This window comes from Saccopteryx leptura, chromosome 5, assembly GCF_036850995.1.
Source record: "Saccopteryx leptura isolate mSacLep1 chromosome 5, mSacLep1_pri_phased_curated, whole genome shotgun sequence".
NCBI lineage: Eukaryota > Metazoa > Chordata > Mammalia > Chiroptera > Emballonuridae > Saccopteryx > Saccopteryx leptura.
The window spans coordinates 31,142,587-31,170,302 of record NC_089507.1 but is presented as its reverse complement, the minus strand read 5'-3'; the positions used below and the strand labels follow the sequence as shown (position 1 = coordinate 31,170,302).

The following is a 27,716-nucleotide window of genomic DNA, read 5'->3' as shown; positions in this document are numbered from 1 at the left end:
ATATAAATTTAATACACTGAATATTAATATTTAAAAATAAAGTTGGCTTTGAATAATCTTTTCAAGAGCCAAAAGCCATCTTCAAGAACACAGAAAACTCCTTTCAGTGGGACAGCTACAGTAGCTTCCTAATGTAGTAAGGCCCTTTCGCTCCTGAGTCTGCACAGCTGAGAGGCTGATGTACCCAAGTGGTGTTGTTCAGAACCCTCTCGTTCTGTTTTCTTCCCTTTTCTGATGTAAGCAGATAGAAATTGAAAGAGAGATCTTTTTATGTTTTTAGTTCATCCATTGCTTTGTGAGTCTTATCCACCCCTAAGATTCTATTTTTTTTTTTTTTTTTTTTGTATTTTTCTGAAGCTGGAAACGGGGAGAGACAGTCAGACAGACTCCCGCATGCGCCCGACCGGGATCCACCCGGCACGCCCACCAGGGGCCACGCTCTGCCCACCAGGGGGCGATGCTCTGCCCCTCGGGGGCGTCGCTCTGCCGCGACCAGAGCCACTCTAGCGCCTGGGGCAGAGGCCAAGGAGCCATCCCCAGCGCCCGGGCCATCTTTGCTCCAATGGAGCCTTGGCTGCGGGAGGGAAAGAGAGAGACAGAGAGGAAGGAGGGGGGGGGGTGGAGAAGCAAATGGGCGCTTCTCCTATGTGCCCTGGCTGGGAATCAAACCCGGGTCCCCCCGCACGCCAGGCCGATGCTCTACCGCTGAGCCAACCGGCCAGGGCCAGATTCTATTATTTTTAACCAGGAAGTCACTTCAATAACTAAGTTCATTAAATTAACTTATCCTTATAATTCCTATTGTGCTCAATTCAATACCATATTCAATAAGCATTTAATAAGTTTTTTGCTAAGCAGTAGTCTAAAATCTATTTAATCAAACCTATTTCTAAGATAAAACAGTCTTTTTATTTTTTCTTATAAATATTTTAAAACACAATTTGAATAAAACGTACTTTCATTGTGAAGATCTCCAGCAGTAATGCAACCTTGAGAATGATTTCTGAGATGTATGGAAAAGTGTAGCAGAGAATCTGGCTGCCAGCCCACCCTCAAATCCATTCTCTCCTTCCTCGTGGGTATCAGATTCCCAAATTTTATCTCGGTGCATTGCCAGCTGAAGAAAAAACCTAAATTTATCAGCCTCCCTGTCGGCCAATAAGAAAGGAGCATAACTTTTATGTGAGACTCCAGGAAGAGATGCTTAAAGAGATCTGACTCAGCATGTTGGCCCCATTTTAATCCTTATCCTTATTCCCATCCTCAGTGTGGATACTATGGCTGGTCTACCAGAAGCCAGCTAGGATGGAGGAGGGAAGCATTCACTCCATCCCCTCTGCTGATTTGCATGATCCTCCCTAATGGGGGCATTGGAAACTCTGAAGGGCTATATGCAAGCAACAGATAGATAGAGCTGCTTCAGTTAGAGCAGGGGTCCCCAAACTTTTTACATAGGGGGCCAGTTCACTGTCCCTCAGACCATTGGAGGGCCGGACTATAAAAAAAACTATGAACAAATCCCTATGCACACTGCACATATCTTATTTTAAAGTAGAAAAACAAAACGGGAACAAATATAACATTTAAAATAAAGAACAAGTAAATTTAAATCAACAAACTGACCAGCATTTCAATGGGAACTATGCTCCTCTTACTGACCACCAATGAAAGAGGTGCCCCTTCCGGAAGTGCGGTGGGGGCTGGATAAATGGCCTCAGGGGGCCGCATGTGGCCCGTGGGCCGTAGTTTGGGGACCCCTGAGTTAGAGGGTATATGTACACGGCTTCTGAACGCAGGGGAGGCAAGCTGGAGTCGTCAGAAAAGCATGGATCCAGGAACAGGAGAAAGTCACATGTTTAGCAGGCTGAGGTTAGTTTTTAAGAATTCAGACCAAATAAAAAACAGATACACAGATACATGCACACACAAAATCAATACAGGCAGGGACACTTCAAGCCTCTGCTCTCATACTTGGCCTTAAGTCACCTTGCTCTTACCTTCAATGTCTCCAGTTCCACAAACCTTGAATCTACAGTCAGTTTTCTTCTTTTATATCTTTTCTCTTCAGTGCCTCCCCTCCCTCCAATCCCTGGCTTCTTTTCTTTGGGGCAAAAAACTAAAATGTCACCCTGGATTAAGTATTGATTCTCCTCCATTTCATAGATTTCCTGAGTTCAAAGTTGGAAAGAATCTACAGTGATAAATGATTCCTCTTTGCAGAATATGTTATTTCTGAGTTATTTGGGGGTCAGAGGAAACATTTTTTCCAATAGACCTGTTAAGTGCTGTAGTGAGTTATGAACCTGAGCAGAGGATGTATCATCCAAGCAGTCCAAACACAACTGGCAAGTGTTTCATTTTTGAAAGCTATGGCTTCTTTCAATTAGTCAGGAAACCATCTTGTTTAATTCTGGCCTTCTATCTAAATTTAAAGTCTTGGGATTACAAAACTATATGTGATAATAATATTTATTTATTTCATTTACTGCCAGACTCAATATTTAGTAAAAATTCTGGGGTTTTGGTCTCTTTCAGTGATTTTTACCTTATTATTGTCACCTTTCCTTCCTGAAATAGTACTTAATATGACATGGCAAAAAAAAAAAGTGGATTTACTTGTGAATTTCTGTCCATTTACAATATTGGTTTTCTGGTCAACATCAAGGAAATGTTAGAATAAAATTCCTTTTCTTCACTGGTAATCTTTTTCATTTAACAAACATTACAATCCTCCCAAGAGAAAAGCCTTCACATTCACTAGAAACAAAATGTTCATGTACATTTTCAGATATATTATAAGCAACTTTGAAGAGTTCCAGATATTAAGTACAAAAGCCCAGAAATACTTTCAAGGACCATTAATATATGGAAATGTAGATTATCTTTCCCTTAGAGCAGTGGTCCCTAACCTTTTTTGGGCCACGGACTGGTTTAATGTCAGAAAATATTTTCACGAACCGGCCTTTAGGGTGGGATGGATAAATGCACAAAATAAAATTATGCAACTGGCGTAAAAAACTGTGGTATTTTTTAAATATAATTGTCGAACTTACGAGACAAGCATCAAGAGTGAGTCTTAGATGGATTTAACAGAGGGAATCTGGTCATTTTTTAAAAATAAAACATCGTTGAGACTTAAATATAAATAAAATGGAAATAATGTAAGGTATTTATTCTTTCTCTGTGGACTGGTACCAAATGGCCCACTGACCGGTACTGGTCCGCGGCCCGGGGGTTGGGGACCACTGCCTTAGAGTATAATACACAGTTGGGATTTTATATTTGTTTACTTACATAACTATTTGATTAATGTCATAAGTGCTATATGGGACCGGAACCTATTTTTTTTAGCTGACCACTCAAACTCCAATACCCAGCTCAATATCTAGAAAATGGATTTATTTATCATCTTGAATGTGGTGATGGCTTCATAGGTGTATACATATGTCCATATTTATCAAATTCTGCACTTTAGACATAAGAGGTTTATTGTACATCAATTATACTTTAACAAACTAACTTTTTTAAATGTCAAAATCCATGACAATACTACACTAAAATGCATCCATGAAGTTCATAATTATTTTACAATATTTTATAGACCAGCATTACTGAAATGTTGTTTGTTCACTTTTGAAAAAAAAAACACCCCAGCACTTATTATTTTCACTTCTTGGCTCTGATAAGAAGAAAAATTTTAAAGGAAAAATCATACCTTTTCATCAGTTTTAAATAATAAATTTGAATTCACTATCTCAACATTAGGATTATTTTGCCACTTTTTGAATAAGATATTCAGTAAATGTTTCCCTAAAAGACTGTGTATGAATAGGATGCTATTTAAAATAGGCTGGAGAGTATTACAAATTTTTTCTATTAAGAGTCCTTTCAAAAAATACAAACCCACATTACAAAACTATAGTTTCATTTAAACAGTAGCAAAGAATTTTAAATTACAGTGAAGAAAATATCACTGCACTTTTTTGTTGTTGGAAATATCCAATAGATGAAGATATTAAAGTTTAAAGACATTATAACTTTGAATTAAAACCTTGCTAAAGCATTTAAAAAGAGAGCAATAATACAATCGTGGGACATGAATCACAGGCATGAACAATATATATTGATTTAATCATTATGAGTAAGAATAAGTGCATGGAGTATTGAATAACAATGGGTTTAGAGGTTTGAGTTGAAATCAGTTTGTTTTTAAAATTTGATGGCTCAATTTTGACAAAAGCCAATAGGGTAGTCACAGGATTTTTCTGACCTCAAGTACTTCAGAACATATAGGCACCAAATTATTTTATGTAAATAAATCTGGCAAAGTAATATATTCCTGTATATATTCTTATGAAGGGTGCAAACTTAGTATCTCTTCAAATAGAATGCTACTTATTTTTCTACTTATTTCTAGTCTCCAAGCTTAGGGAACCTGGGAATTTACAATACACACATTTTTCAGTTCATTCATTCAACAAATCTTTATTGAGCTTGTCTATATCACAGACCCTGTTCTTAAAAGATAGACAAGTTGTAATAAGTAAGACAAATATAGCAGGGCTATTGATCATAAACAGGTAAACAAACAAATAAAAACAACTTCAGATAGAGGTAAGTATCATGAGAAAAACATAGGGCAGTCTGGTGGTAGCCTGGTGGTGACCTGGTGGCTGGCACTGGGGAAGTGGGACACTGAGAGCTGGGGTGGGCTGGAATAATCTGAGCCCGGTGACCAAATGAGGAGGGAGAAGGAGATGAGTCTGAGAGGTGGCCAAAGACACGGGTTTGGGCTTAATTTCCAATGCTATGGGAAGCCACACTGAAGAGTCTTAAGAAATGACATTAACTGATTTGTATTTAAAAATATAACTTTGGCTCCTCCTGTAAGATGAATGAATAACAAACATAAAAGCATGGCGATCAGTTAGGAGGCTATTGCAAGTGAGCAGTGATGGTGGCTTGCCTAAGAGGGATAGAGGTGGAGATGAAGAGACTTAAGATATATTTTGGAAACTGACTCTAAAGAACTTGCTGGTGTCTTAGACGAGAACACATGTAAGGAATGGTGACAGAGAGGGAGCAATCAAGGTAGGAGATCTTGGGGAAAGTACCTCACAATTCTAATAATATATATATCTCATCCATACACTAATCCATCAAATCAATACACCAACTATGCACCAAAGGTAGTATCTTTTCTTACTTTCACCAGGTAGCTTTGTGATTTGATGGAATTTTGTGTTATAGATTCACCTCAATTTTAAACTAAAAGATAAAATTATTTAAAACTTAAGATTAATTTATCTAAATATTTTGTGCTTCTGCAAAAGAATTTAAACTCTAGTGCCAGCACTGTTCAGCATCTGTGTTTTATAGTAGCGTGGTAACCAACTTTCCATGCCTCGGTCTCAGTCAGAAGCAGGGTTCTCAAGCATGTCTCCTTAGCTTCAGGCACAATTTCCCAAAGGATTTCTGCCTGTGTCATAAGTTAGTAAATTAGTGAACATGCCTCTCTCACCCACTTGAGTATGAGTTCCTACCAAAGGAGACTAATTCTCAATTTTTGGTGGCCCCAAACACCAACCAACTTAGACAACATCAAGTAATTTAAGTGAATATCGAGGAAGATAGGAATATCCCCTGACATCTCCTTTTTACTTCCTGGACTTGATAAATTTGTGCCTGATACCTCTGGAGACAAATTATTTTTAACTGCTTTAAGATACAATTCACATAACATACAATTCACCCATGGAAAAAGTACAGATTACCAATGAGAATCTTTGTTGCAGTCAAATCAGTCTCTTTGTCTCCCCCAAACAAATATACTTTTTTAAAATGATTCCATTTATCTTAAATCTTTGTTAAACAAATTACTGAGTACTTACTGTGTGCCAAGTATTCCTATCTGGAATGATAGTTTGTTTCTACATTTACATTTTTGCAGCCTTAAACCCAACCTAGCTCAACTCTGTTGATCACCCCAGCTCTTGGACTCTCCCCTTCTCTAAATGTCTATAGTTGTTGCCGCTTGATCCTTGAGCATTAAGCAGCAGGCATCTATAGTAGTTCCACTGCTGGTTAACTCTCACAGGTGCACTAAGTGTCTTTGTAACCTAGCACTCTGGCTCAGCACCTCACACATATTGTATACTACATTCAGTGTATATCTGTGGGAAACGATAAAACCTGGTCCTTGAAGAAACTATCCTTGTATAACCCTCTTCTTTCTAAGCCCATCAGCAGTGGAGTCATAGGACCTGAACATTTTTAAATGATCTTGCTGATGTCTGAATTGTACTACAGATTCTGTGACAAGGTCATGTTGCTGAACCGGAGTTTCCTGCCAGGGACTGGCACACTGTGCTTCTTACAACAATGGAAGATGAGATCTGAGAGGACTCTGAAATCAAACAGATATAGATCAGTGCCACACTCAACTTCAATCAGGCTTCTGAATCAATAAAAATGGATGTGATTTCTAGCAATTAGGAATGAGTGTTTTGTGTGTGTGTGTGTGTGTGTGTTTCAGAAATGAGTTGGTTGGGACAGTCTTACCATTTTGGAAACAATAACAGAATAATCTGGGGAAAGATACACAGTAAATTACAGACTGTATCAGGCAATGTTCTTCTCTGTATGAAAGACTGTTGACATTTACTGTATGGACGACATATGTTGACATGTTTGCTGATGGGTTGTCAATGGGACACACATACACAAAAGCATATATAAAATGGATTGCTTTATACAAAACAGGGGTAATCTCTGGAACTCCCTTCAAATAATTACTATTTGTAAATAGTTAGACTTGAAGTTCACTTGAGGGCTCATCAGGAATTACAAAGGCGATTGCACACAAATCAAATACTGTCATGTGACTGTGCACTGATTGTGAATAAAAACTGGCTCTGGCTTTCTGCAAATGACACCCTAAACTAGAAATCATAAAAGCACTGCATTTTCTCTAGTTTCTAGTCACTGACTTTTAAAGCTGATTTCTTGCCATACTTTGACACTTTTGTTTCAGACTCATGTTCGTCAAGTCCGAGGAAAACTACTTTATACAAGGAAGTCCTGGATCTGGAAGGAATAAAAACGGCCAGTGATGACAGTCCTAAAAAAGCTGTGTGCTCATGTCTTACTTTTGGAAGAACACACTTTTAAATCATGACCATCACTGAAACAAACACATTTATGGTGAGTCCTGCTCTACCCTGTGTTATTTCCTCAACACTGGAAATACATTTTTTGGCTCTAATCCCAGCCTCTGAGTCAGAGCCAAGTAGAGTGGGTTTTTCATAAATATGCATTGACTGACCGAGTATTAATGTAGGGCAGGGCTCTGATTAGCAAATGCTACCTGCAGGAAGCAGAGGAAATACCACATATGGAGATAAGATGCTATTAGCAGATTTCATTTTTATTTTATTTTTTCCTGAGTCTTGGGAATAATCACTTATTTCTCTGGTCAAACCACTCTAGGATCTGAAAGCAGTTCACATAAATAGCCTCCATATAAGGCTCTCTTCCATCCGGTGCTGGAGGAAGATTGCTTCCAATTTAATTTAATCCTTTCTTGCCATTTCAGCAGAATCTATATAATACCATATATTCTAATTTAAAAGTGAAATCAGCAGGGAAATTAAAATACCGTACTTCCTTGAATGATTTGTATACAAGATAAAAGAGTAACGCGGTTACGATGATCTCCAGGAGATGGGGCAAATGAAAATTTAATATATTTATGGATTTTTATACTAGAACCCCTCTCCTCTTTTTCAGTTGTAAACTACTGCACCCAACTTCTTGCAGGTTTCACCAAAAGCAAAATCCCAAAACAAAAAAGTTCTTTTTAACCACCTGGCCCCAGAGTTGGTTTTATCGCGATCCAGGGCTGTAAGGCTGCAGAGCACGCAGCAGGCGGGGTGCGCCAGGCCCACTCGCAGGCCAGCCCCCGACGCACCCCGGGCAGGAGGAGAACAGGCGGCCGGCCTCGGAGCCTGTTGCTCGTGGGCCGGGCGAGAAGGCAAGTGCGGCTCCGGCCGAGAGAGCCGCTGGCGTACAGGGACACTAGAACTGCACCCCCACGAGGAACCTGCGGTCCCTTCCACTGTAGGGACAGGGACTTACACCCCGGCGTTCCAGACCCTTCCGCCCCTCGCCTGCCCATTCAGACCCAATCCGACTTTCCAGACCGCGGGCGACTCCATTGTGTTTAAAAGCCAGAGGGTACGGGAGCGGATATTCAAGGACGCAGGAGCCAGGACAACCCCTTATCCACTGGACAAAACTTGAGAGAGTCCGAGAGGCTTAAAGGAGGGACCGGATGAGTGGAAGCCTGGGGCGGAGCGACGACAGGGTCCGGAGGGACTGCTGGCTGACAGCCCTCCCCCCACACGGATGGTACGACCCGGAGAGGGGCGGGGCGGAGGAGGTGCTCTCCGGTCTCTCCCGGTCCTTGTCGCGCTCCGCTCTCCTGGCTGCGGGGGGAGGGAATGATCGCGCGCCCGGCGTCCCCTCCCCGGCGCCGGCACCCCAACTCCGCCCCTTGCCGAGCCGCCCCCTCCGCGTCTGCAGGGAAAGCTCGCCCAGCTCTGCGGGCGCCGCCACCTTCGTCGCCTCTTCCTCCTGCTGCCGGCGTGCGGGGGCCGCGCCCCGCGGCTAAGCTGCCCTGGGTGGGCAACCGGGCCCGCGCAGCAACTGAGCGCTCGGCACAGCGCAGCGAGGCATAGTGACAGGTGCAGAGTCTGGGCTGAAGACCCACCTGCGGCGGTCGCCTTGATGCCCACCATGCGGAGGACAGTGTCGGAGATCCGCTCCCGCGCAGAGGGTAAGTGGCCGCCGCAGCGCGGGACCATACACCGCAGCAGGGCGGCTCTGGGCCAGCCTGGGGTCGTGTGTGTGTGTGTGTGTGTGTGTGTGTGTGTGTGTGTGTGCGCGCGCGCGCACGCGCTTGGGGGAAGAGATGCCTGTCCCATCTCCTCTTCTGTCGCCCCTAGCGGACCTTTCTTCCTGCGATGCCTCCAATGCAATTGCAGACCACTTCCCAGCTCCAGATGCCCAAGGCTTGCTTTACCCTGCAGCACGATCGTTTGATCACTGTCACCGAGCGCTCTTGCCTAACCCACCTCCCTCCCCACTGGCGTATGGACCTCCGAGTCTCCACTGGGCTTCCCCACCCGAATGCACAGATTCCCAACCCGCCGCCCACCTTTTTGCACCCCACACATCACGGCTCCCCGAAAGTAGGTGTGCTTTTCCCAGGCTTCAGGGTCTTGGATCTACAACCGTTTGCCTCTCAGAGCGCGAGGAGCCTGAACTGGGGTTGGGTGCTCAGCAGGGACTGTGTTACAGTCTCTGCAATTCTGCCTCCTGCAGCGAAGTCTCATCCAGCTTCGGTCTAAGGTTTCGTTTTGTTTTTCCTTCTGCCTGAAGCTCACACTTGGGCTAGCTGAACTGACTTTTTAGCAAGGTGGAAGCTTTTTTTCCACTCCACCCAGAGCCAGCTGTTGAATGGATAGACTTGTCAGCAAAGAGCAACAGATGCCCAAGGGCAAGCAAGCTTTTGGAAGGCCAAAACACTCTCCATCTTAGCTAAGGAGCCCTCAGCATCCTGCCTTCCATGTGGCAGTCCATAAGTATTCCTTGGTTTTGCTCAGAGCAAAGCCAAGATTGTACATATCTCAAGTTTTGTTTTCTTTTGTTTTTCCCATAAACTCATACTTGGATCCTGCGAAGGGGGAAATAACATGTTTTTGAGAACTAGTCTATCTTGCCATCATGACTAATTCCTACCCTTTTCCACAGCCCAATATGAGGCAGGTAGTAAAGTGGTTTTAGGAAAAAGAAAAAAAAAGAAGTTAGCAAAATAAGATTCCAGGGGTTCGAGAGAGGCCATTGTATTATTATTTTTTTCCTTCTCCAAGTCCCCATGTTAAAAATAGGAGAATGGGCTCTTATATCTATGATTTTTCTGGTACAGTGCTTGAGAAATACTGAATGGAACTGCTTTGGGGAGAAGGCCACATGAGTCACACCTGCACTGTGTTCTACGTAGGAACTGAGTACATACTTATTGTTATGTGTAGTATAATGCAAAGATAAATATAGGGCGTTACAGTTTTAGATGCACACTGTAGTCAATGACAGTTATAAAAATGTACATAGTAAAATGTATTCGTTTTTTATATTTCTGAGTGAAATGAATCAATTTTCCTTATCACCATTTGAATGAACCATACAGGTAATGAAAATATAGTGGTAACAGTTGGGATTGTTCTTTCAAGTAATAGCAATCGACAAATCATATATTGTGTGGAATAAGAGAGAAAGACTAGAAAACAATGCAGAACATGTGGATTTTGTTACTGTTGAAAGGATACAGTATTGTTTTTGATTCACATATGTATTTGGCAAAGCATTATCACAAAGATTTCCTCACAGGACCTTACAACACTGCTGGAGGTTGGTGAAGATGATCCTATCTGATAGTTGAGGAAACTGGCGCAGTTGGTTTAGGAACTTTTCCAAGGTCAAGCCACTAGTGCAGTGGCACATTTGGATTAAGAGCTCTGGGAAAACAAGGACTGCTTTTTATTTAATCTTTGTATTCCCCGGGCATCCAGCAGTGTCAGGGGCATAATGGTACTTGGTGAATGACCCTCTCTCTCATATTGGTCTGTTTCCGTTTATTATATGCTCAGCATTTTACTCCAGACTGTGGTGAGGACAACATAAATAATGACTCTGTGGGCTGGCGATGTGGCTCATTGCCTGCTCTGCCCACACTTTTCTTTCCTAAGGCGTATTCTCCTTGGATGGCTCCCACTGCCTAAAGTGCCTGGTTCTCCACTGCAGCCCCCTTGCCTCTGCTGATTGGACCAGCGTACACTCCTGACCCAAGGCTCAGACACTTGTAACCTTGTGGTTTGGCTCAAAAGGATTTTCTGTGGTGGTTATCTATCATGGAATGAGTTTAGCTTAGAGACTTAAGAGTGAAAATTGAAGCAGAAAAGGACAGAGGTGAGCAGGCTGGTAGAGGAGACAGTGGCTGGCTGTAATGGGTCATACAGATGCCGCTGATACGAGGAAGCAGAAACTGAATAAACAGAAAGATAGGAGAGAAAATGCACTGGATGGAGAGAATGGGGCAGGGAGACATGCTGAGAGCCTGGCCAGAGCCTGGAATGCCTCCCTCGCTCCCTCCCTGAGTTTTCTAGCCTCCGTTTCCAAGTAGCACTAGGATGGGCTCTTTTTCCTTGATGGGTTTCTTTTCCCTGCATCCAGATTGGCCAGATGCAGGACTGTCCTGTGTGCATCTTATTTACAACCAAATTGAGGAGAAAAGATTAACATGAAATAGGAATAAATAGTCCACAAAGGGATGTTATTAATTGAACACTGTGCTTGCTACGGGTGACTGAGGTCCTGTGGAAAGTGAGGACATCAGAGCATGCGTCCTGCTGAGAGAACACTTCATTGAGGACTGACTTGAGATGAGTGCTCACTGAGTGCGTCCAGACTGGAAGGTGCACGAGAATCACCAGTGGTCTGGTTAGATGTAGGTTCCAAATCAGTGGGCCTGCAGTGGGGCTGGATTCGCTGCATTTCTGATGAGTTCACAGGTATTTTTGATGCTGTCCTGTAGGTCACAATTTGAGTAGCAAAGTTCTAAGGGATATTGCCATCTCTTTTAATAGTCGGGAGGGTGTTGAAGACAGAGAGAGTAACCCACTGAGAAAATGGTGAAAGTGAACATGGTTTTTTTGAGAGATCATTAGGGAAGTTGGTCAGAAACAGAGGGAAACTTGGAAGGGGTAGGATGTAAATTTGGATAGGTGAGGTACTGTTCGATTACAGAGCATTTTGGATGTCAAGATGAGTCATTTGGATATAGAAGTGAGTATTTCAAGAGAATCTTAGAGCTTGTCTAATCCAAAAAAATTTTTTTTATTAAGAGAGAGACAGACTTCCGCATGCGCCCTGACCAGGATCCACCTGGCATGCCCACCACAGGGTGATGCTCTACCTATCTGTGGCCATTGCTTCATTGCCTGAGTCAAGGCCATGGAGCCATCCTCAGTGCCTGGGGCCAAATTGCACAAACCATTCAAGCCATGACTGGGAAAAGGGAGGAGAAAGAGAGAGGGAAAGAAAAGGGGGAGGGGTGGAGAAGCAGATGGTAGCTTCTCCTGTGCTTCCCGACCAGGAACTGAACCCAGGACTTCCACATGCCAGGCAGATGCTCTACTGCTGAGCCAACCGGCCAGGGCCCTAATCCAATTTCTCATTCAAGCATGACACCAATGTATAATATCTCTAACAGGGCCAGTTAGGAGCCAAATAGTTATAGGAAAGTATGCTTTGAAAAGAAGTGCTTTCAGAAAGCTTAAGTCTGGAAGTATGTTAGATAGCTTGAAGGGAATGACAGTATAGATAGAATCTATTGTGAAAAAAAACAAAAGAGTCCAAAATTTATAAAGTCTTGAATTAGTATTGGAGTGGAGCAGTGAGAATGGGAAAGGAAGAATCAGAGATATTTCTGAATCAACTCATTAAACAGATATCTACTGAACTCTAACGCAGTTCCAGTGATCAGAACACAATAATTTCTGCCCTGGAGGTGCTTACGTTCTAGTGAGTTGAGAGACAAAGGAAACAATAGATTAGCAAATTATAGAACATGTTATGTGGTTAAGTGCCATGGGAAAAAATAAAGAGCAGATGAGATGCTTAAGGTTGGTGGATGGATTGCAGTGTTAAGTAGGTTGGTAGGCTGGCCTTTGTTGAAAAGTTGTTGGAGGGGAAGGAGTTAACTTGGAGGAGATCTGAGGGAACGGTGTTTCAGACCGAAGGAACAGCCAGAGCAAAGGTCTCAATGCAGCAGAGAGTCAGGAATGTTAAAAGAACAGTGAGGGGGAGAATAGTAGGAAATGAGGTCACAAAGGTCATATCATAGGACAAGGAGATACCATGAATATAGGGCAGAAGACAAATGGATTAAAAGGATAGGAGATTCTCATGCAAGCGTCTGGGCATCACATTAAACTTTAGTTTCCTGGGCTGGATCATGAAGTTTCTGTTCAGTAGATTTTGTTTGTTTGTTTGTTTGATTGAGGAACTTGGCTTTACTGTCTTAAACTGATTAGTTGAGAAAATCTATTTAAAGATAAAGACATTGAGAAAGGAGGGTCAATACAGTAAGAAAGATACATTCAAATTTTAAAGTAATTGTGGCATATTCAAATGGACATATTTTAAAGATCCGTAGAAACCCTTGTAGTAAATTGGCCAGAAAACAAGACGAGTTAAAGCAGGAGGCTTAGCATTTTAGATCTCTTCATTTCCACCCCAGCTAAATCAAATGGGTCTCTGAATACAGCATTAGAAATGCTTGGAACAAGGACTGAAATGATAGTGTTTACACAAAATAGTTTTTCTCGCTCTTGTAAAACTAGAGTGTAAGCAGTCCGGATCAGGTATGCATACTACATAAAGTCAAAAGGGACATTGTCTCCTTATGGCTTTCTGCTTCACCATCCTGGATGTATACCTTCCTGAAGTTCTAACAAGAACACTGGGTTCCTGCCATTGTATAGGAGTTCCCGGTATGAAAAAAAAAAAAAAAAAATGGAAGGGTGAGAGTCCAAAGGGTTTTACTGAAAATACCACACAAAGACTAAGTTCTCAGTTTTCATTGGCCCCGGTATGCAAGGTAAGCTGGAAAATGAGGTGTTCTAGCTGGGCTCATTACTCGGTGTTTTATTACTAAAGGAAAAAAAGAGAGAATGGTTATTAGGTAAGCACCTAACAGGCACATTTGTTATCAGGTACTTCGGAGTCAAAAAGTGTTCAAGAGCTCATAATTTATAAGATAATAAGCATTAAATTGTTTAAAACTAAGGAAATGCATCAAAAAACAGACCTGTCCAATGATTTGCATTATTTTTTTCTGATGGATGAATATTATAATGCTAAAATGTAAGACATTCTTCTGATTATGTAAAATGTGCTAAGTGATAAATGTAGGAGTTGTTTTGGTTTAGGTCTGTATACATGGCAACTTTAAAATGTTTGTAATTACCGGTATACTACTATGTTTCATGAAAAGATTTTAAAAAAAAGTAGCATTAAAGTAATTTCTGAAAGAATTGTTAAAGGAAAATTTTAGGAGGCTCTTTCATTTGTTTAAATAAAAAATGATTAAGAGCATGACCTGTGGTGGCACAGTGGATGGAACCTCAACCTGGATGCTGAGGTCACCAGTTCAGAACCCTGGACTTGCCTGGTCAGGGCACATATGGGAAGCAACTATGAGTTGATGCTTTCCACTCCCCCCCCCACTCCGTTCACTCCTCTCTCTCTCTCTCTCTTTCTCTCCCCCCTTCTTCTAGTGTCAAGAAATAAAATCTTTAAAAACAAAAAAAAATGATTAAGAGTTTTTGTTTCTTTAGCAAACACATAATATGCACCCGCTGTGTGCCAGCTAGTTGGTGGTGGGACAAAAAGGTGTGGTGAACGAAGGCGACCCCGTGGGAAATGTGGAGATGAGCTAGATTTATAACAGACATGACACTGCGGGGGGGGGGGGGGTAGTGATAATTCTGAGAATTCCCAATACATGGTATTTTGCTTAGTAGAATTCTCAAGATTTAAATGTGGGAGAACTAAATTATTATTTTAGGTTTTCTATTCTGCAGTACATCATTTCAAAAACAGAATTGAGTCATGCGCCTCCCTTACAGCCACAGGCAAGTTTGCATAGATGGGAGTACACTTTTGAAGTTGGTAAAGCTTTTGCTGCTTGAATGTCTATTCACAGAGTTTCATTATTATCATTCAGGCAACAGTGTTCCCTTCACTGGGGCCCCCACATCTTTAGATGCTCTTATCCTCTGGATAGTAAGCTCTCTAATGTTTTCTTTAGTGCTCTGTTGCTCTCACGAAGGACATTGTTTGGCACATAGTAGGAGCTCACAGGTTGAATGAATGCATCTTATGACTGAGAGTTGAGATGACCTAGAGATACCTTATAATCAGACCTATATAATCAGGTTTCCTTTTAAACAATCCATGTGTAATTTCTGAAGAATTTTATTTTGTGAGATGTGAGGTCAGATCTAATTTTATTTTTTTGCTCATTATTATCCACTTGACATGATAAACATCTATTTAATAATCTATTTTTTGAATACTGATCTAGGCACTGCTTTATATACTAAATTTACATACAAAATTTATCATTTCTGGATTTAGTCTCTCTTTTGCCTTTTCTTCTGTCCGTTCCCAAACCCCCAGTTTTGGTCTGTCTCTTCCCGACCCTCGCATCAGATTCCTTTATTGCAGTTAACAAAAAATATCCTCATAGTGGTCTTACTCTAACTGCTCTTTTCTCTAATTTTTTTTATATTATGTATGTATGTATGTATGTATTTATTTATTTATTTATTTATTTATTTATTTTTGTATTTTTCTGAAGCTGGAAACGGGGAGAGACAGTCAGACAGACTCCCGCATGCGCCCGACCGGGATCCACCCGGCACGCCCACCAGGGGCGACGCTCTGCCCACCAGGGGGCGATGCTCTGCCCCTCTGGGGCGTCGCTCTGCCGCGACCAGAGCCACTGTAGCGCCTGGGGCAGAGGCCAAGGAGCCATCCCCAGCGCCCGGGCCATCTTTGCTCCAATGGAGCCTTGGCTGCGGGAGGGGAAGAGAGAGACAGAGAGGAAGGAGGGGGTGGGGGTGGAGAAGCAAATGGGCGCTTCTCCTATGTGCCCTGGCCGGGAATCGAACCCGGGTCCCCCGCACGCCAAGCCGACGCTCTACCGCTGAGCCAACCGGCCAGGGCCTCTCTAATTTTTTATGACTGTTTTTCTGTTTATTTTTTCATTTGAACCAGTGAGCCAAGTTAAAAAATGTCTTGGACTACTTATTGGGACTGCTTAAGTTTATATATTTATAGTAAGCGAATTGACATCTTTCATATATTGAGTTATTTAAGCTTAGCTTTTCTGTTTATTGGTATTTCTTTCATGTAACGGGGAGTGGTTTTAAAAAATAAATGCTGCCCATTTTATGATTTATTTTTAGATGATTTATATTTTATGAAGATATTGTGAATGTGATACCTTCTAAAATTATATGTTCTTGTTTGTGACTATTAGCACATGTAAGGTGGAAACTGTTGATTTTGACACCATCAGTGTGAATTCTTTCACTTTAAATAGTATTCAGTTAATTTTTATCACCATAGGTTTAAAAATTATTTCATATAAGGCAAAGTATTTTAAACAAGGTATTCATTTCACCAGATTTGACCTGATACCTTTTGATTATACTCTTTTTTTTTTTTTCAGCAAGATTGGCTCATTTTTATCTTCTGAAATATTGTGGACTCTGGTTCTAACTCACTCCTTTTATGGTGTCACGTGGTAGCCCTTACACAATGGCCAAGATACTGCTTTTTCTTATGCTTTCTGGTAGGAGTGGAAGTCAGAATTTAGACCATCTGGGGATAACTAATGGTTCTGTGGACTCTACTTAGACCAGACTGGCGCTCTTATCTTTGATCAGCACTAAGAGCAATAAAATGTGAGCCACAAATGCTAGACATATACGCAATTTTATATATTTAGATAGCCACATTAAAAAAGAAATAAAAACAAGCAGGTGAAGTTAATTTTAATTATATTAACCACATAGATGCAAAATACTGTTTCATCATGCTATTTATATAAAAGTTAATAATGAGATAGTTTGCATTTATTTTCTTTACTCATTTTTCTAAATATGTTGTATATTATATATTTATAGTACATCTCAATTTGGACTAGTCCCATGTTGTGCTCAGTTGCCACATGTGGCTGCCACACATGATAGGATTTACTAGAGTCTTTCAGAATCTAAAATTTTATAATGGAAATCATTTCTTATTAAAAATACACCGATGGATATACTCTCTTAAATAGAAATTTAAGCCTTCAACTTTCTTCCTTAACAACAGAAGGTGGTCACAAATGTCCTCATAAAACCTCACATGTTATGCTTAGATAATACTGCTTTGACATGGCCCTAGTGCCAACGTAGAGGTTTTATGTAAGTATATGATGGCATCTTTGGAAGCCTGTTGTTTTGTTCCCATTTAACAACAGCAAAAATTCCCTTTTTATATATTGTAGATTTGATAAGCAAAACCCATCCTGTCCGGCTTTCCTACTGGTTTTCATTAAATGTTAATATGAAATATGTTTACATAGTAACTTTGTGTAGGATGCTTTTATATACAATGTTGCCATCACTTGTTGACCTCAGGGTGCTGCAGAGAACTTGGTTTCATGGGTCATTTACACAGCTAATTGAACAAAGGGAAGTGTCTGTTTTAAAGTGAAGCTTTCTGTTTATTATTTTGTGAGCCATCTTTGAAGATGACTGATCTTGAACCATCTGGAGCTGCGCTTAAAGGGATCGGGTTATTCAGGTGACATTTGAAGCAGAGACTGTCACTAAGAAGACCGAAGCCAATCTAGGCTCCGGACCAAGAACCCACTTTAGTGTGCCAGATCTACTTAGCCTACACGATTCTCTGTCATGAGCGAGGCAAACAAGCAGTGGTATGCAAGGCTCCCTCAGAGAGATGGATCGTTCTGACAGCAGTATAGAATAGTTGAGCTTCTGTAACTGGCTGAGGTCCTGTGGCTAACTCTTGTCCTAAAGTGAAGCTAATGTGGCCTCAAAGAAACCTCATCCCAGAGGCTGCAGCCCTTTTCCCCTCGCCCCTCCCTCACCCGGTGTCGATTTAGCCCTGCCCAACCCTGAAAACCTAGAGGTTGGAGACATTTGAGGAGTTATGACTTAGCACGCTAAGGATGTGTAACAAATCACCCTGTCTTTATCCCTTTGACCGTGAGTGCCTGTCACAGCAACTCACAGAGATCCGGTACTGGGGCCTTGCTCTGGGAGAGGAGACCCTGGTCCCTGACCCCGGTTTGGACACGAGTGCTTGTGAGCAGTTCTGATGCCCAGCCGGGTCTGCCAAGGGTTCTTTTCTATTTCATTTGCTTGTGCTTTCTCCACTGTTGGTCTTGGCCAGCTCGTCTGGACAAACTTGTGGCCCCATGTTGGAGAGCTTTGTTCTGAGTGCACCTGTTGTCTGGGAGCATCTTTTCTGTCCCTCTTTCTTGCTCTGGTCGCTGTATTGTCATCCTAATGGCTGTGACTACCTGACCCTTTCCAGTCTCCATCCATTCTTTCTCGCTGTACTTCTTTTTTAGTTTTAACTCATCTCCTATCTCTAACCAAAGAAATGAACCCATTCTCCCTGTAGATATTTTACCCAGATTTGGTGTTGCTGCCCCATAACCTTTAGCTAAGCTGGGTTCAGTCCACCGTCAGTGCAGAGTAGTTGCGATAAATACCCTCAGGTGAGCTTACTCAGCTTTTGTAACTTTGTTTTCACAGTTGTGAGTAATAGTTAGAGAGATGACAGTGTCCGATGTGGAGAGGGGAGTGGGAGACTTCTGAACCGTGGCTTTGTTTTATCGCCATGTTTATACCTCAGTGGTGCTCAGTCCTGACTGCACAGTGAATTAAACAGGGAGTCTCAGACAGCACTGATGCTCAAACCCATCCTGGACCGGTGGAATCGGTCCAGCTAGTCACCTGACATATGTACCAGGCATTAGTGTTTTTATCTCCCAAGTAATCCTAATGTTTAAAAACACTGGTGTCGATCCTTGAGTTCACTTGCTTGCAGAGAGGAGGAATGGATTGTGTGTAAAGCCTTGTAGGTGGTCAGCCAAAACCAAGAGCACATGATTTTTGGTAATTTTTTTTTTCTATTGCCCAGTTACTTAATGGGTTTCATTATGCTTCTATTTCTCTTAATTTTCCTTCTCAGAAATTATAAAATCATATGATGATACTCGATTATTAGGTTTTGAGGACTTTTTTGAAAATTCTGAATTAAACATTCAATTTAGTGCAATCAAAAGAAGAGTAAACCCGTTTTACTTTTAGCTGGTATTACATCTGCTCGGGGAGCTTGATGAATATGAGCCTTTCTGCAGTCCATTACTAGTTTTCTGTTAACCTGCTTATTTTAAGTATGTTATAGTAATTAATCTGTTTCCTCATCCTGTATTTGTAGCCCTCATATGTTGTCATTTGCACCTGGAAGAAAGACTTTGGCAAGCTGGTAAAAAGTCTCTGAAACATCTGTAGCAACTGTTATTTTCAGAAGGTTTATTTTCTCTAGTTTACTATTCTTGATTTTTCCCACCATAACTTTCAATAGTCTTTTATAGGTTAGTGTATAAAAACTGAAACTGAAATTTTACCGCAAGTCCCAATTTAGCTGCCTTCCCTGTGAGAGGAAGTGATTTTTGAGCCTCTTCACCAGTGTGGTTCTCTGTGGCGGCATGAATGGGTCTGGGTCTTCAGGATGCAGTGAGGATTGGAGGAGTGTGTTCTGTTTAAGCATCGTGTGATTTTATTTTTTTATAGTTCTCTTGTATGCTTATTGTTTCTGCATTTAGACTTTGCTTTTGTAGGTGATAACATGACTGGTGCTCTATAGATAGAAATCTTTTTAAAAAGCTAAAATTTGACAGAGGAAGAGGGGAGGGAAGGTTTGGACTCAGCTCAATCCCCCCACCCCCACCCCCTTGGCTACTCATTCTTGTCTTTTTGTTTAAAGTTGGATGGAAGATTCTTTGACACAAGTTGGCTTTTTGTTGACTTCAAAGTGGTTATAATTAGCCAAGAAGAAAACGGCTCTTAATTTCCCCAGGTGCCAAGTTGAAGGTCCCTTGGTCTCAGGTGCCTTTCCCTGTGGAATTTTTTCCATATGGTTGGTGAACTATGCTATGTTTTATTTTAACTAAATCCGAAGATCAAGGTCTTCAGTCTGAATTAATAGTTTCTTTATGTCAGAGATATTTTCATAATGTTTAGCTGGAATTGTCCTTTGTTTTTTTAAATGCCTTTGACGCAAACTAGAATGACCATCTTTACTGTTTATACATCATATGTTTAGTCTGTCAGGTACCCGTCTCTTTGACATAATAGCCACAAAGAAAGTAAAGTGCTTTTGTTTTGTGAGTGAAACTACCACTCACTTTATGCCGTCCCCACTGTCAGCATCTTAAACTCCTGCCCTTGTAAACCACTGACTTGAAAGAAAGTGATAGGAAGCACTGGGGGCTCCCTGCAGGCCTGGAGTCATAGCTGACATCTGGCTCTTGCCTTGGGCAAGTAACATAGCCTCTCTGAGACTCCTGTTTTCCTTTGGCGAAATGGTATAGCAATACCTGCCGGTAAACCCTGTGCCTGTTGGGTAGAGAGGAGACAAAGCCTAGCTGCACTTTGGAATCTTTAAACAGGCTGCTCCCTGGGTCCCGTCCCAGAGATTCTGGTTTGATCTTGGGGACAGGAGTTGAAACAAGGAGAAATGATAGTGGCTTGGACTACTAAGTAGCAGTCGCAGTGGAGAGAAGTGGGCAGACTCAGGATACAGTTTGGATACATAACTATCTAACAGATCTGCTGGTGAGTAGGATAAGGAGTATTAAAGAGAAAGAAGAGTTGAAAATGACCCAAGGTTTGGTCCCTGAGCCCAGAATGGTGGCAGGCAGACTCAGGATACAGTTTGGATACATAACTATCTAACAGATCTGCTGGTGAGTAGGATAAGGAGTATTAAAGAGAAAGAAGAGTTGAAAATGACCCAAGGTTTGGTCCCTGAGCCCAGAATGGTGGCAGGCAGACTCAGGATACAGTTTGGATACATAACTATCTAACAGATCTGCTGGTGAGTAGGATAAGGAGTATTAAAGAGAAAGAAGAGTTGAAAATGACCCAAGGTTTGGTCCCTGAGCCCAGAATGGTGGCAGTCTTGACAGAGAGAGAAAACACTAAGAGAAAGGACTGCAGACCTCCCTGCATCTTCGAAAAGAGTGTGGCGATCCGCATGTGCCAAAATATGGATGTTTGTGCACAATTCTTTTGTTTTTTTTTAGAAAGACTATTGCACGTATCCTAAAATCAGGTTTCCACCCTCTATTTCCTGCATCTTCTTTTCTCCAACTATGCTTTAGAAGTCTAGTAACCTAACTACGTATCAGTCTTACCGGATCCGTGTTGCCATGGACTTTAGACGTGTAGGAACTGTGCGATTCCAGCGCCGGGACTCTTCGGACTCTTCGCTGCGTAATCAGCGGTGAGAAGAATCGCTCACGTCATCGTTCATCGTTAGTGTTCTTGCGCCCTTGAGGTGCTCCACCCTGCAGGACCGCTCTCCAGGGTGAGAACTTAAATGAAAGCTATGAAGTAGGTGCTCTGCAGGTGTTACTTGAGTCTGCATCTGGTGAGTGATTGGGATCAAGTCAGGCTGTTCAGACTGTGGAAGCTGAGCAAGCTGAGCAGCGTGCTGGAGTGGCATGGAAGTCTCCTGGAGCTTTCCTCTTATCACGTCGAGGCCCCTTGCACTTTGCTCAACAGAATTGCAGGCACCCAGCACATCTAAGTAGAGATTTTATGATTCTAATTAATGGTGATAGCATATGGAGGCAAAAGGGTGGCCGTAGGAGGCTCTTTCTGTACTGGGTGATTTTTATTTGTGACATTAGAAGGTTCTTGAACTATCTGTTCAGTCTGTCCTCTCATTGTCCTTGTTCTACCTGTGAGTTGGGTGGAGCTAATGGCAGTCTCGCAGGGGTGTAGGTGTCATTGCTTTAATGTCACTGAGCCTGTGCTGGGTCTTTTCAGTTTTTGCAGCCCACCAGCTGTCACTCACACCTCCTAGCTTAATCTGCTTAGGGGAGCTTTGTCTTCTTTTTTAGCCACATCCTGACAAACTGAAGGATGCCAGCCATGTCTTGCTTTTGTGCAAGTGACGTCTAAATCTTGGAGCCTGTCTTGTCCAACCAGTCTTGGTGGGTTCTTCCGAGCTACCCATGATGCTCTTGAGGACAAGCTGCCGCAGAGCCACGCCCATTCCTGGGTTGTGTGGGGAGGCGGCAGGGTTCTCCAGTACATGCACCCTTAGGGATTTCCTGTTTTTCTAGCCTTGTTCAGTGGACTTGTTGGATATTTTACATGCCAGATTGTGACACTGCTTGTCATCAAGAGGCAGATGAGAGTGTCACCCCTTCTTTTATCTGGGTCAATGTGTGGGTCTGTGATTATAAAAAGCTGTCTTATTTGTGGGTAGTTTATGTTGTGTGTGCTGTTCTGACTTCTCCATCAAAGGCATGATCAGCAGGTAGGCTTTTCTTTCTTCACTGGGTGTTTCTGATGGTTGAGACTTTGTTAAAAAATAAAGGTGCATTATTTACTCTCTCTTGTAAAGTCACAATGGCAATAAAAAGCAGATGCCCATCAAACTCCGCTGACTCATTCTGTTAAGGATAATACAGCAGCAAAGTGATATTATTTGGGTGTTTCTGCTTCTTATAATAAAATGAGGATGAGTCTGCTGGAGCCAGTCATCAATCTACCTGTTTTATGTTCTAAAATGCATAAGTAGCTCTAAAAAGTAAAGTTGTAATAATTCAGATAACTTTCATGGTTGTATTGGTATTTTCCCCATATGTTTTAGGGGCTTAATGAGAACTATAATTCAGTTATATGCATTGCTACTGAAGTCAGCAGGGTTGACTGTCCAGAAAGCATTTTTATCAAATAATTCAATAATGTTTCTTCCATCTACAAAATGGTTAAAACTTGCTTGTGCAATGGTACTATTTAGTGGCTCTCTGATGACCTCATAATTGTCTTTAAAAAAATATTTTTTAAAAGATAGCATCATGGGACTAGAGTTGGAGGGAACTTGGAGTGATACCGGGCAGCCCATTCCTGATACAGCCTGCAGCAGATGGTTATCCGGCTCCCGCTCGGGATACCTCTCAGTACTGAGACCCGTACCCCCATGTAGAACAGCCTGTTTCATTCTCAGACAATCCTGTCTCTTAGCAAGTCTTCTCTTGCTAAGAAATCAATGACATCAAGGAAACGTTTTATTTTCTATGCGTCTTTCTGGGCTGTATGTCACCCTGTATTGTATTTGCATAGTTGATTTTTTTTGAGGCGTTAGTATTGGACCTTCAATTTATTCAACTTGATAAAACCTTCCTGAATTCTGATTTTTTTTCCTTCTCATCTGTGCATTTGTTTATCATGCCATGGATGTCCTCATCCTGCCACTGGAATGCAGGCTGTCTGGCTCCAGAGCCCTCAGGAAGTTATGCACATAACCGTACAGGGGACCATCTTCGGGCACCGCAGAGCCTCGTGGGACTTGGCCCCTGGGATCTCTCGCTCGGCCCAGCGTCGCCTTGTTTTTTTCCTCTATGCATCCACCGCATTCTCTGCCTCAGACCTTAGGCAGGCACGTGACTCGGCTCTCCATGACAGCCCCTGCTCACTGCCAGGTCTGCCTGCCTGAGTCTTTGGATCTCACGTCCACATTCCCAGAAGAAAATCTGATTAGCCTTGCTGGTCAGGTGCCCCCTGTTGACCCTGACAGCCAGGGCCAGGGAACTGGGCCAGGAAAAGGGAAGAAGAGGCAAGACCAAGGGTGTCCCAGGATAAGCTCCTTCAGAAGGACTTGGAGGCAGGGGGAGAGCCAAAGGGCAGCCTCAGTTTGAGCCCCCTCTGTGGACATTTGTCACGTAGCCACAATGTTACATAATCATGGAGTCAGTCCATCTTGGTTTTATAAGAACAGGGCCTAGCTGAAAGCCTTGTGGAAATCCAAAATGCTAAAGATTTGGCCAATAACATTATTGTTTGGGTTTAGGTGATATGGAACATGTTTTAAAGGGGAACACTTCCTTTTCATCTCTGAGTATACATTCTGTGGATGAAAAGCACCACTTTCAAAACATTGAAGTCTTAATGTTAACTGAATGCTCAATACAAAAGGGAATTGTTCCTTTTAAATTCTCGATTGATTACTTACAGAATTTTTTCATAAATCCTTTAGAAACCATAGTCCCCATTATATAGATCTGGGAACTCTGAAAACACATTGTAGACCACCATTTTTATAGATAGTAGTTTATAATGTACAACATCCATCATCTTTCTCTTATTAGAACACTGGGACCTTAGTTTCTTTTTCTTTTTTTAATTTTTATTGAATTTATTGGGATGACATTGGTTAATAAAATTATATGGTTTTACAATACATGATCTATACACTGTACTGTATGTTCACCACCCCAAACCAAGTCTCCTTTCATCCCCATTTATCCCCCTTCATCCTCTCCTACCTTCTCCCAGCCCCTTCCCTCTGGTAATCACCACACTGTTGTCTGGGTCTATGAGTTTGTTTCTTTGTTTTTGCTTCATTCCTTCACCTTTTTCACCCAACCTCCAATTCCCTTCTCTCTGACAGCTGTCAGTCTGATCTCTGTATCTGCGCGTCTCTTCATATTTTGTTTGTTAGTTTGTTCTGTTCATTAGATTTCACATGTAAGTGAAACGATATGGTACTTGCCTTTCTCTGAGTGGCTATTTCACTTGGCATAATGCTCTCCAGGTCTATTCATGCTGTTGCAAAAAGTAAGATTTCCTTTGTTTTCTACATCCAAGTATCCCATTTGTAAATGTACCACAGCCTTTTTTTTTTATCTCAAGAAACCTCAAACACTAATTTGAAGAATAGATGCACCTCTCTGTTCATTGAAGCATTATTTACAATTGCCAAGATCTGGAAGCACCCCCAGTGCCCATCAGTAGCTGAGTGGATAAAGAAGCTGTGGACCTTAGTTTCTTATCCTCAGCTTTTGGAATCCTCTCATTCATTGTGGTTCTACTATTAGTGTCACTTCACTTAGCTAGTCTGCAGCTCCTGACAGTTCCGTAGGTGTAAAGTTTTTATGTATATGCTATAGGTATGAATTCACTTAGAGCAGCTAGGTACTGCCTTTTCTTTGTTCTTTTTTTAAATAATGCCCTACCCTCTCTTCTGGTTTAGTTTCTCTAACTAATGTTTATTCTAACCTTTCCAGTCTTGAGATGATTATCCTTGTTAGATAAGAAAGTGGAGTAGGGGAAGCGGGTGTCGTGAAGTTCTCCTTTTATTTTGTCTTAACATTATATCATCTGTTGCAGGCAGCAGACCTATGCCATCAATCTCTTGTATTCCAAATGGAAGGGATAACCACTTCAGTAGTCTAGCTTTTTAGAACACCTTTCCTCCATTCAGATACACAGGTGTGTGTGTACCTGTTATTATTCGCTATTGAACGTGTGAGTCAACTCCCAACCTTTCCCATGATCTTTTTATCTTCTTTTACTTCTTCAGTGACTTCCTGTGCAGCAGGAGTGGTCTCTTTGAATACACCTCCCTTTTCTTCTTTGTCAAGACCTTTCACAATAAATGAGCCTGTTGTTCTGTTCTACATGATTTTCTAAACCTCTGCCCTTCTTGTGTCTTGACAACTTGTAATGTGTCCTCCTGAAGTCTAGATTGTATGCGTGGCTTAGCCTTGTATTCCCCTCTGTGACTGTCAAAAGCTCTTTGGTCCAGTTATGTCTTCTACAGATACCATTATGCCTTCATCACTTTTGCATTGATTAGCATCCAGTACCTACTAGCAATTCCTCATCTTGTTTCTTGAATGAATCTGATGCCAAGACAAATTAATGACGCCTTTAGCTAATTGAGACTTCTAGCAGATGCCTGGTCGATGCTTGGTAGTTGAAATCCCTCCTTACTAGTGGAATCTGTTTCCGTGCCAGTTTTTAATTCCATGTGGGGGAACAAACCATGTATTACTTTTATCTCACTAAGTGATCTGTGGGATATTCCCAAGGCGATATCGTTAATTTCCTTTCATCTTTCGTTGTTCTTCTTCCTTTACCTGTTAAGCATGACTTGGCATTAATATATGTTTTCATTACTATTTTCAGCCACTCAGCGTGCCCAAGATGATTATTTTTCTGGGTTACCATCCTGAGGCTAGCAGCCAAGGAAATTTGAATGCGTACTTTGTGTGAGGTGCAGTACTAGGCGTGCCATAGGTTTCCGTGTGAGACCGCTCAAGGCAGCCTTTCCTATGAATGTCAGGAACACGTTTCAGTGTCCACCGCTTAGAATTCATAGTACGACTTGTGGAGCCCGCTGCAGCTCAGCAGGAGTTTGGGAAAGCCATTATCATTTCCTGTTTTAGATAAGAAATGCTGTTGGTGTGTTTTCATACGTGTTTATTTTTACATTATCAGTTCACACAAAGCTCTTTAAAGAAAAATATTATTTACCATTCATGGTAATGACAGGTCTTGATAGGAAAACATATAGCAGATATAGGCTAGGGACAAGACTGTAAAGTTCTGGGAATTTCTGGATATCCGATGTTAGAATAGAAGATAAAGTAAACATTTATTGCATGCAAGGATCTTCCCTAAAGTGTTATGTTTCTTGCCCATACTAGGGTAACACACATGACAGATACTTACATGTACCCTTATGCTTGCCCTGTCCTCTGTATATAAGTTAGGTACATCTGTAACGTCTATTATTATTATTATCCTCAGTTGCTATATATCTAAGTGTATAGATCAAGAGATTAATATTGGAGTGGTAAAAGACCGCTATCTATATTCAAAACTTTTGTAGGTGACACTTCAAGAAAGAATGGTCAGGGAGGGTGCTTTGACATCTAACATCTTAGTAGCATCTCACAAGGCCATGAGGATAGGAGAGGGTTGTGGTTGGAAAACTGTATTCAATAGAATCAGGCCAACAGAAGAGAAATAGAGGAAGAGGTCTGGTCAAGCTTAAAGATTGAGTGAATGAATGCATCCGTCCATCAGTGTTAAAGCTTTAGAGCTGGCTGGGCTTTATTGATTGTCAAATACTGTCCTGACTCTGCTACTCACTGGCTTTCTAACCACGACCAGTTCTCCACATGAGAAGCAAAATTTCCTCATCTTCATCATTTTGGGAATAATTCTCTATTTAAAGAAAAAAAATGAGCCCATTATGAGTAAGATGAAAAACAACCAATTTTTGAGGCAGATAACCATGTTTTCCATCATTAGAGTAAATGGATATTCTTTGTTACAATGTTTGGTATCACTTAAATCAGTGGTTCTCAAAGTGTGTGCCAGGGCGCACTGGTGTGCCCTAGAAGGTTTCCAGGTGCGCCCTATGGTATTCCAGAGAAATGTGTGCCTGTTGGGGACCAGAAAACCAACAGGGTTTTTGGAGTTTAGATTTTTGGGGGACAGAGGTGTGGGGAATTGGCTGTAAGCTGATAGTCTGCTTGACCCCCCCCCCACCTCACTTGCCTGATTAGGTTGCAAAAGGCTGTTAAGCTGTGGTGCTGGATTGTTTACACTACCCCCATGTTCCCCAGAAAGACTGGAGGCAAGTTTCTTCTATCCTTTGTTTGGTGTGAAGTTAAGATGATATGTATGGTGGGGGTTTTCTGCACGCAACACAATTAAGAGAAGAAAGAGAGGAATTTTTCAATGTATTGATGAGGAAATGAGAGTTTGCCTTTCAAATATATGCCCAAACATTGAAGAAGTTGCTAGGACACATCAGGCTCATGTTTCTCATAAACACAAGAATGAAAAAAACTTAACACATTCATGCCAGGACCTGCCGAATTTATTAAATCTTACTAAGAATGTATCTATCTATCTATCTATCTATCTATATATATAAAGATAACTTTTTTGTCATTTTTTTTATTTTTTAAC

At 41.7% G+C, this 27,716-nt stretch overlaps 1 protein-coding gene across 4 annotated transcripts in view; it reads left to right on the top strand.

Annotated features, from left to right (window-relative positions):
- Positions 1 to 8,473: 8,473 nt before the first annotated feature.
- The window catches only part of ATP8A1 (ATPase phospholipid transporting 8A1), a 232,445-nt gene continuing 213,202 nt past the window's right edge, over positions 8,474 to 27,716 (top strand). For all 4 annotated transcript variants that reach the window (XM_066387035.1, XM_066387032.1, XM_066387033.1 and 1 more), the window contains exon 1: positions 8,474 to 8,836. In XM_066387035.1, the coding sequence (XP_066243132.1) occupies positions 8,788 to 8,836 (49 nt within the window). In that variant the 5' untranslated portion in view covers positions 8,474 to 8,787. The remainder of the gene's footprint in view (positions 8,837 to 27,716) is intronic.